This window comes from Bison bison, unplaced genomic scaffold (assembly GCF_000754665.1).
Source record: "Bison bison bison isolate TAMUID 2011002044 unplaced genomic scaffold, Bison_UMD1.0 scf7180017864322, whole genome shotgun sequence".
NCBI lineage: Eukaryota > Metazoa > Chordata > Mammalia > Artiodactyla > Bovidae > Bison > Bison bison.
In genome coordinates, this window is record NW_011494894.1 from 4,920,016 (window position 1) to 4,931,130 (window position 11,115).

General features: G+C 36.8%; 1 protein-coding gene across 3 annotated transcripts in view; it reads right to left on the minus strand.

The window, feature by feature from the left end:
- HMCN1 (hemicentin 1) overlaps positions 1 to 11,115 on the minus strand; it is a 541,857-nt gene that overhangs the window by 187,371 nt on the left and 343,371 nt on the right. For all 3 annotated transcript variants that reach the window (XM_010853073.1, XM_010853072.1, XM_010853074.1), the window contains exons 37-41: positions 8,629 to 8,730; positions 7,623 to 7,799; positions 6,940 to 7,091; positions 5,700 to 5,823; positions 1,209 to 1,384 (exon numbers count right to left, since the gene is read on the minus strand). In XM_010853073.1, the coding sequence (XP_010851375.1) occupies positions 1,209 to 1,384; positions 5,700 to 5,823; positions 6,940 to 7,091; positions 7,623 to 7,799; positions 8,629 to 8,730 (731 nt within the window). The remainder of the gene's footprint in view (positions 1 to 1,208; positions 1,385 to 5,699; positions 5,824 to 6,939; positions 7,092 to 7,622; positions 7,800 to 8,628; positions 8,731 to 11,115) is intronic.

The window sequence follows — 11,115 nt, forward strand, 5'->3', positions numbered from 1 at the left end:
CTCTAGCTGCTTTCTAGAACTCTACTTCTGAGAAACGGCAGCACTTTTTGCCTTTATTTTCCCTCTGTAACTCAACTGACTTACCTTACTTCCTCCATCAGTGACTCTGACCTTTCCAGCCTTACCAGCTCCATCATTTCAGGACTGTAATTTTGAAAGACTCCATTCTCTTGCCTCTGATACACACATTCACGCTCCCTCCCACTCTCTCTTATACTTCTACTTGTGGAAGCTTCCCTTCATGCCACAATTTTCATTCACTTTTCAAGATTCTTTGTTTGACAGTGATAACTTTCTTTTACCAAGAAGCCATGTGGCATAGTGGTTAGCAGCATGGATTCTGAAGTTATACTTCTATATCCAAATCCCATTTCTGCCACTTAGTAACTGTGGGCAGATTACTTAGCCACTCTCTCAATTCTACATAGGGTTATTATGAGGATTTTATAAACATTCCAGTGGCCTGTTAGCTTCCTGAATCCTAATTCCTTAGGCTGACTTTCCATGTTAGTTCTTATTTCACTCAAATCAGCCTTGTGAACATTCTTTCCAAAATTCAGTTTGTTACATTGTTTCAGTATCATGAGTTTACTTGCTCTTCATAATCAGGTCTTCTGTCCCATCTACCCATAGAAAGCCAAATAGCCATCTAAGACTATTCTAGGCAACCATAACCTTACTTTTCGCTATCTTTCCCAAATGTACTGTCTGTATCATCCACTGGGTAAGTAACTTAGAGCCTTATACCACTTAGCTGCATTTTTCAATTAAGCTGCTAGATTTTCATATATTATATAAAATTGGAAATAATTGTATATGTATGTATATAGAATATATTTATATAGAATTGGAAAATTTTGCATAAATGTGTCATTCTTCATTGCATCCCTGTGCAGAGCACCTAGAATGGGGATTCGCTGATTGGTTGGATGACCGAAATGATGCACTCCTTAGAATGTTTCTATCATATTTGGCTAGAAGCATTTTTTGAATGGCTTCTGCCTTCAAATACAATTGATATTTAAATATTTAAATCTTAGTAGGCATAAATTAGAAAAAATATCACAAACCTCAAAAGAGTTCCTAGAATTTTAGAGGATAAATTTAGTAGGATACTTGTAAAGTTTAATAGTGTACTATTTTGACAGGGGTAATACTAAAGTGATGATCTTAGAAACAAGAAGAAGTAAATGAATCCGTAGCCTTACCTTTAGCACACTCCCATTTTCAGTAACACTGAGACCTGGTTTCTTCAGCAAGGGGTGGCCATCTTTTAACCAGGTCAGAGTCGGTGGGGGAATAGCATCACTTTGACATAGTAACTCCACAGCTTGGCTAATGAGGACAGAGACGTTCTGTTCTTCTCCCATAATATTTGGTGCAACTAAGTGAAAGATGGGTTTTCCCTCAGGATAAAAGAGGCCAGCACACTGCTTATCTTTATTAATCATCAGGACATATACTGAATAACTTTATTAGTCCTTTTAAGATGTAGGATCACAGTAATTCTAGCATACCCTCTTTGCATCACTTGGTTCAGAATCAAGTGTTCATAAATCACTGATTAATGTGTTCCTGTGGAACAAAAATAGTTTTTCACTAACTTTTCGTGCAAAAAAGTTTTAGAACTGGAAGTTTTCACAAAGTGCCCATTTAAGAAACTTCTTGAACTCGAAGTCACCCCTTAAGATTTTCAAAGTATTAAATCACTCATGAAATATTTTGGAAATAACAATGAATTAAAAGCAAATATATTTTTGATGCTTATCTATATATTTTGTTGCAAAATAAAATAAATTTCATACACATAGAGGCAAAATAAAAATCGAGTTGAAAGGGATCATCCTGTCCACCTCTCAGCGTGCAAAATATAAGATGGGTGACAGATAAGACCTTATGTGAAATAACATGATTCTATGGAATACAGACCATGTGGGATAACTAAATCAGTGACCAGCTGCACAGCACACAGCTACATAAAAAGAAGAAATGAGTTGAAATTTTAATGAGATTAAAATGAGAATTCCCTGGCTATAAGTCTTGTCAGATGCTGAAATATGTTCTTGGAGGAGTTTAAGGAATCGCCTTCCCTTGGGTATATTAAAAAGTAGAGTAAACAATCATTTGTCTTAGATGGTCTAGGTACAGCCCTGCCAAGAATGAGAGGGTGGGCTTCATAAGTTCTCAGGGCCTCTTTCAGGCCTGTATTTATAATAATTCAAAAACATGAACTAATACTGAAATCAGGTCTGTTATTAAAGGGCGACTCCAAAAAAGCACAAAGGGGAATTTCCCCGGCCATTTCTCACTGAATTCTATAACTATTTAGGATTGTAAAAAACATACCATATTTGTAGTTTTTTGTTATTGTTTTTACAAGAAAGGCAAAGTTTTGCTGAAATGAATCCTAAAGGATTTTTCCAAATGCATTGGGAGGAATGAGGTGCTTGTGGTAAAGAACATTTTAACAGCCCGTTAGCCATTGCTTCTGACTCGACACGGCTGCGTGTGGCAAAATGACAATGGGCTTTAGCTAGTAACGTTTTTTCTGTGGATTTTAGCTAGTAACAAGTTTTTCTGTAACCAGGAGATTTCTCTGCTACACAGGAAAAAGCATACAAACTAGAGGGTACTTTCTTATGCCGTTTCTGGATGCAGGACTTGTGCTAAACCCAAAGGAATTGATGCTAACAAAAGAAATTTCATGCACAATGGTTGGAACAGACCAGTGGAGCATTTGGGCAGAGATCTGTGATGTCCATTCTGCTAAATTTAATAGCACACACAGATACTGGCTCTCCATCAGCTTAAATTTATCTACGGTGACAGAAAAGAGTGGGATTATTTTTCACATGTGAGACAACAGAAAAAGATATGCAACTAGTCTGAGATGAAAACTTCTATAATCTCAGCAAAATGAGCATGAGTGCCATCTTCTATTATGCAAAAAAATATATCCTCACCAGGCTTTGCATAAAGAGTCCTAAATAGAACAGCATATTTCATAGCTTGGAAATAACTTCAGGAAAAGTCTGGTCTCTGGATAAAAAGGTACCATGACTATGTGAGTGAAAGTTGCTCAGTCGTGTCTGACTCTTTGCAAGCCCATGCCATTCTCCAGGCCAGGATACTGGAGTCCATACAGTCCATGGAATTCTCTAGGCCAGAATACTGTAGTGGGTAGCCTTTGCCTCCTCCAGGGGACCTTCCCAACCCAGGGATTGAACCCAGGTCTCCAGCATTGCAGGTGGATTGTTTACCAGCTCAGCCACAAGAGAAGCCTCCTGACTATGTGAAACATGTTTACCTTAGATTACTTGTAGACTTTATAAAAGAGCATGGATTCTTTAGGACTGCTTGTAGACAGAAATGTCGGAAATAATTCAAGAGAGCAGAATCCTAATTTCCAAATAGTTTTCCTTTAATTACTTTTCTTACAGCTAAGTGAGTGAGTCAAGCTCCAAAGGAAAACAAGTTTTTAACATTGAGAGGAAAAATCTAAAAACAAGAGAGTATTTGTTTCTTAAGATAAATTAAAGCAAATCTAATTATAGTTGAGGATATATATTACTAAAGCCCATCTATTTTTTTCTGCCCTGTCTTTCATTTCCAACTTCTTGTTTAGTCTGGGAAGAGAAAAAGCTTCCACCCTTTAGATTCCTGGGTTTCTTAGATGATATCCCTATTCTGCTTTGCAGTCATGTGGCTTAGGAAGGGCATATTGGGCCTGTTTCTCATCCCGTGCATTATGCCTGTGACACATAAGTTATCAAGTCAGAATTGCCATGGGGTTATGCTTGTGGAGATGCTGGGGAATGTGTGAGTGCTAAGAAAGCTCTCTGAGCTTCAGTTTAAAGAAAAGGTACTGCAGGAATCCAAATCATTTAAAAACTCAATTCTCTTGTTTCAGCACTTCAGAACACAGTAAAGCAGCCTCCAAATTTATACCAAGGAGAAACAGTTAAATGAACTATTCTTGTAACTGTAGGGATAGCTATTTTATCCAGTATGTGCTCCTTTTACACCCCTATACTCTATCATGTGAATCTGAACTTATCTTTGGCCATGAGCAACAAACCAACCCAAGATCACCAAGGTTAATACCACAAACTTAGGAATATCGTGCAGGGGCATAATATAAATAGTAGAGGATAGATTGGAGGCTAATTTCAAATTAAAATTGTTTAATTTGGCACTTCTTTAACACGAAATATATAAGCATAGCAAGCTACTAAACACACACATTTTCAAACACATGTACATGTTAGCTAGCCTCTTGACTTTTACTACAGAGGGAAGAGTCTGGTTTTTGGACTAAAAAACTTGTATGAGAGTATCTTAACAAAATCTTAAAGAATAGTCATGCACATCTTCATAACTCCTGGAAAACATCAACTCTCTATCACCTCTCAGGTCCACTTTTGACATGAATCAATGCAGAAATGGAAAAAGCCAAGGCCAGATTTTCAGTGTTGACTAAAACCTAGTGAATACCAACGGCAATCCTGGGCTAGGCTTGCTCATGACTGAAGGAGCTATTGTGTTACAAACTTAAACTGATGAATCATCCTCTAAAAACAGTGTAGACTGGAAACATTCCAATTCTTCATAAAGGATAAACGTGACCCATTAAGGGAAGGAGTTAGATTTCTTGAGATTGGGCATTTTGGAATCTCTGTTATCTCAGACACAGAGCACCAACAAACCTGGAGGCTGAATACCCACACACGTCAACTGCAGAAGCAACGAAAGTGGGGGATGCACACAAGTCATGGGTGATTTACTGAGGCCAACTGGGGTTTTTTAGCTTAATTAGATATGTATGGTATCTATGTTGTCACGAGGGGCCTTTTAATTAAAAAATTAAGACTTATTAAGTCAAAGTCAAAGATATTTGTGATGACTGTTTTTGGCAAATTCAAAAAGGCACATCAATTCACATGGCCTGGAGGTTAAAAAAATAATACATTTTTAAATATGTATTTTAAAAGGAGTGAATTCTTTGGAACTGAAGTAGGACCTAGAAGAAAAGGCCTGCATTAAACAGATACTCTTTGAGGGCCACAGAAGAAACAAATCCATTATTCCAGGAAGCAAAAATGTAATGCAAATGAGACACTAAAAAGAAAAAAACAACCTGAAAAAGTCCTAAATGCAAAGGTATACGAAAATGTGAAATGACAAGTGTAATCTATGAATGGAGGCCAATGAGATCGCAATTTCATCTTGGGGGCTTCTTGGTGTGATGGAATCAGACCTTTCCTTTTGTATATTACAGCTGCATCACAGGTAGGAAAAAGACTTGAATTTTGCCTAATTTATATTCAACTTTTGCTTCCCAAATAATCCTTTAATTCATAGACACAGTATTAACTATAAAATATGCTGATTGTACATATAATCAAAAGGTAAGAAAATCTAGGCTTCAAATAGAATTGATCAAGAGAGCTACTTGAAGAGGAGCTTGCTTTAGTGAGAAGATCATATCTTTGTATGCATTTTCATTCTCAGAAGTTCAAAAAGGGAAAATCAGTCAAAGTCAAATATGAGGCAGAAAGGGTGAAACTGATTCTGTTAATCTTATAACTTCATTTCCATTGTTCATAGCTCTCCATTGTCAAAAACTCTCAACTGTGTCAAAGATCTCAGGACTTAAACACAGCTATTTCAGAGCAGAAAGAATTATTAAAATGTCTCACCATATACTCTGAGGTCAATGTCCCTTTGTTTCTCCCCGGCAGCATTTACTGCCACGCAGGTGTATCTCCCGGTATCACTGATCTGTGCGCTGGTCAATGCTAGGATGCGGCCCCCAGACAGAACCTATCAGAGAACAGACCACTAAATAACCAACGTGGCTCCTGAGAAGGGGAGGCGTAAACATACTTTTTAAATTATTTTCTGAGTTTAATCAATCGAACATTTGCCTCTAGAAGGATTTCTACCTGGATATTTTAAAGAGGGCAAGCATCATTCAATCTCCTCATTTTCTCCATGGAGGAAGACAGAGAATAGAACCAAAGCTGGCAATAATCACTGAAAACAACCCCCCACATAACAGGGTCAAGTGAAGATTCAACTTTATCTATGCTTACTACAGAAAGAGAGAAAGCCACCAGGGGAGAAAGATAAGAAGTGGGAATAAGAGGAGTCAATCCTCCTCCTAATTTTTCCTTGGGAGAACAATTAAGAAGTTAAAATTAACACTGTAATATCAATCAAATTAATTAGTCACACTCATAGCCCTTTTATTCCATTGACATAGCTGTATCTCAAAAATACTGACACTGACTCTGGAGAGTCTATGATTCCAAATTCTGCAAGCAAAGGATTTTCAAGAAAAGCTCAAGAAACAGAACGGTGGAATAACTATGCCTTCTTCAAGGCAAAACAAGATTAAAGTACACTTTAAATGGGATATATATCTTTTTGTATCTCAAATTTTGAGTCAGTGCAAAGTACTTAAATTTTGTTCTCAGACTCAAATTTCATATCTCATAATGTTGTCTTTTTCCATTTTTCTTGATATGATGTTTTAGTAGAAGTGACTACACTCTAGATGGTTCTCTGATTCATTATTATTTTCAGAAATTTAAATATAACTTCTACCAGGAAATTCCTGCTTCTGTCATTGATAAACATTTCTTTGTGTAGAGTATCTCTTATGGTGATACCAGACAGTGGGAATAGGGAAGCAGATGTACCTAAAACAATAGTCAAAATACAGAATTATATATGAGACAAGGGAACTCTTAGACATACTGAGCTTTTAATGAACTGTCTAGAAATCCCAGTTGTGTGTCCATATTCATAGATGTATATATGTACATTTTTGGATAACATTTGTGAATCCTTGCTCTGCAAGTCCCTTTTATTTGTTTAGACTTCACGGACTGATAGTGAGATGGTAGATCTGCCTTAAGAAATGACATGGAGTACCTGTATCCCATTAACGAAACTCGTGACGGGGCTCCCATCTTTCAGCCAGGTCAGACTTGGGGCTGGGATACCTCTGGCTTCACACTCTAACCTCACCAGGTTATTAACCACCACTGCCACCATGTTATTGCTGCCAAAAATTGATGGGGGCACTGGAAAGGAACAAAAAAGTAAACAGAAGTAAGGCATGCTAACATCGCAGAATATTTCATCTCAGAATAATAACAACTATGTGTTCTGTCCATAGTAATGTGTTTTATATTTCTTATTTCTTGCCTTCCAGGTTTGTGTGTGTACGCGTGTTTCCCTCCACTGTATCCACGCTAGTACGTTAACTACGAACTCCTCTTAAAAGCACTATTAGAGAAAACAACTTGAAAACATTTCCTGAACCTATGATTCTGATAGACAATATTGACAAACAGGGCTACTGTCATTAGCTGATAAGACAGTTGATGACTATTCTGAACAATTCATCTAAAGCAAACAAGTCCAATAGCGTGTGAAAACAGAGCATTTAATAGGAATCAAAAATGTAAACACTTATCAGTTTTAGAACACTGCATCCTTAAATAAAGATGACAATAACACACTCTGTTAAATATCAACACTAGAATTTTCTAGATGCACTTGAGCGTTTTGAATGCTGCTTTACCCTGGATCAATCAAGTAGTGGTACTAACCATGGACCTGCAGACTGTAAAACAGCTCGGTTGCTCCAGCTGAGTTGATGGCCACACATTTATATATGCCAGCATCTGTGATCTGGGCACTTTCAATATTGATGATCTGTCCTCTGTTCAAGAAAGTCACACTACTGGAATCTGATAGTGGACGATTATCTTTGTACCATGTAATAGCTGCAAGGAGAAGAGAAAAGAGAAGCCCATCTATTTAAATGTTTCTTTAAAAAAATTATCCTTCAATAAAAAATAAATTAAAAAACTCAAAATACACACTGAATTAGAGGTTAACTACAATAGTAACAACTGCTTTATTCTTACGCTTATCACTCTAGTTTAATGTTTAAATATTTAAGGTTGATTTTTAGGAGGAAGGAGGTAAACATTAGAAAAATAGGAACAGTCAGGCCAATATAAGTGCCTTGAAGTGAATTTGTAAAAATGATATTCTTTACATTTTCTCTAATGTATCAATATTTGTTTGAGAGCAAACTTTCAATCAATTCTATTTCTTCTCATGTAGAATATATGCCTCTCATCTACAAAAATTTTGTTTAGACTTCTAATCAAAATCAAACACACTATTAGCCTCAAAGATTTTATATTATTATCGATTCATATGAATAACTTACCAATGATGAGAATCAATACAATAACAGTCTCATCAAATGAATGATTCATAATCAACTTAGACTAGATTAAAAGTATATTTTCAGCATAAATGTATATACAATGACTTTGTGGGTTTTGTGGCCACAGTAAGGACAGTAAGGCAATTATTCACATATCCATTATTTAAATAGGTAAATTATTTCATGGAGCTAAAAGCAATGAAAACTCAAAAATATCATCCACCAAATGATATCCTAATCAGTGTTTTACATTTGAAATGTATTCTATAATATTTTCTTCATTAGCAATTACTATAGTATCCTCATAAACAGATTTAGCAATTCACAGAAATCTTAAAACATTGGTAAGTTACAGAGTCCGAAAACAAACAGACCAGGTGAGGGAGTTCCAGCTGCCTTACACTCCAGCTGCACGGGGCTGTTCACCACCACGGTCTCATTCAGCATCTTCCCTGCATCGTCCAGGCTGGGTGGCTCTGCAAGAAGCCCGAAGAGGTAACTAGCACACAGAAATAGGGTATTAAACTGAAATGGTTTCCTCACTGGGACTTGTCATTTCTTTCTTTTTTCCTTTCTATCTTTCACTTATATACAATGATATATTTGGAATAAAACTAAGGTACACTATTAAGTGTGGCTTCCCTGGTGGCTCAGATGGTAAAGAATCTGCCTGCAAGCCAGAGACCTGGGTTCAATCCCTGGGTTGGGAAGATCCCCTAGAGGAGGGCATGGCAACCCACGCCAGTATTCTTGCCTGGAGAATCCCCATGGGCAGAGGGATACTATTAAGCAGTAGTGAAAACAGGATGTAAAAGATCTTAAAAGGTTTTCTGGATCATCTATTAATCTATGCCCATAATGGAAAAGCCTTGGATACATACATTAGCAGAGTAGTAAAAGAATGTTAAGGGAGTATTTTTAATTTCAATTAATCTGATTAGTCTGATGATGAACTGCCTTTACCAAGAAGTAATCTTAATGTATTTGAACTCTTTCAGTGAAGAACATCAGTATTTCTCAAAATATCTGACTTTACCCTGTGCTTAGTCACTCAGTCATGTCCAACTGTTTGCAACCCCATGGACTGTACCCCATCAGGCTCCTTGGTCCAAGGGGATGATCCAGGAAAGAATACTGGAGTGGGTTGCCATGCCCTTCTCCAGGGGATCTTCCCAACCCAGGGATCGAACCCAAGTCTCGCGTGTTGCAGGCAGATTCTTTACCATCTGAGCCACCAGGGAAGCCTGACTTTACCTTAGAACAGTACTATCTTAAATCATTTCAGAGAAATTAGAATCCTTTTTATTTGTTTATTAGAGTCTTTTTTGATAGAAAAGTTACAACTGTTAGTAAAATAAAACAGAAAACTACATTTTCAACTTTAAATAATCACAGATAATGCTGCTTTAGTTTTAATGTTGGGCATCCCTGGTGGCTCAGAGGTAAAAAATCTGCCTGCAATGCAGGAGACCATCTGCAATGCAAGAGACATCAGTTCGATCCCTGGGTTGGGATGATCCCCTGAAGAAATGGCAACCTACTTCAGTATTCTTGCCTGAGAAATTCCATGGACAGAGGAACCTGGCAGGCTACAGTCCATGGGGTCGCAAGAGTTGGACATGACTTAGTGACTAAACCATGTATATATAAAGTAGGAATTCAAAACGTTTAAGAGGCATAGTGTAAAAGTAAAGACAGCTTGGAATAGCAAAGCCCTACATCTCCTATCTTAAAGAATGCAGGAGGGATGTGAGGAAAAACCAAATTGCAAGTAAACCAGAGGTTTTCTCTTATTTGGAAAAGATGCTATGTATATGTTAACTTTGGGGTTTATATAAAAAACATTTTAAAGATTTGATAAATTTAACTTATCCAATGTACCAGAGGCCCTCACCTCCACCCCATATCCAATTAAATAATTGATCCATTAACCTAGCAAAAACAGAAAGGGGAAAGGAGGCAAGGGAATAAGAAAAATGATTAGAACTAAATAAGATGGTAGAAATAAAATCAAATATGTAAATCAAGAGCATAAATGTGAATGAGTTAATTTTCTTGGTCAATACAGAAACAGTTAAGACTATCTGAAGGTTATCAGTTTTTTTTTTTTTTAATTAAAAAGCACAAGCAAAACAAGTGTAAAAATGTTGACAGTAAAGAGCCAGACATAGATATACAAGAAAAATAAAGGAGATATCAATTTCTGACAAACTGGTATACAAGGCAAAAATAATGCTTTCTACTGACTGAACTGTTGCAATTCAGAAAGAATCCACTATAATGATAATGCTTTATGCATTGTATAAACAAGCAAAATTGTAAACAAAAAAGGAGAGAAAATTTGAAAAATCTAAAAGTAGTATATTTCAGTATTTCTTAGAAATTAACTACATAGTGAAACAAAAATAAAGTTCTAGAGAATTTGAAAGCTAAAATTACCCAAACATGTATATGTTTAAAGCTCAACATTCAGAAAACTAAGATCATAGCATCTGGTCGCATGACTTTATGGCAAATAGATGAGGAAACAGTAAACAGTGTCTGACTTAATTTTTCTGGGCTCCAAAATCACTGCAGATGGTGATTGCAGCCATGAAATTAAAAGACGCTTACTCCTTGGAAGGAAAGTTATGACCAACCTAGACAGCATATTAAAAAGCAGAGACATTACTTTGCCAACAAAGGTCCGTCTAGTCAAGGCTATGGTTTTTCCTGTGGTCATGTATGGATGTGAGTTGGACTATAAAGAAAGCTGAGCGCCGAAGAATTGATGCTTTTGAACTGTGGTGTTGGAGAAGACTCTTGAGAGTCCCTTGGACTGCAAGGAGATCCAACCAGTCCATCCTAAAGGAGATCAGTCC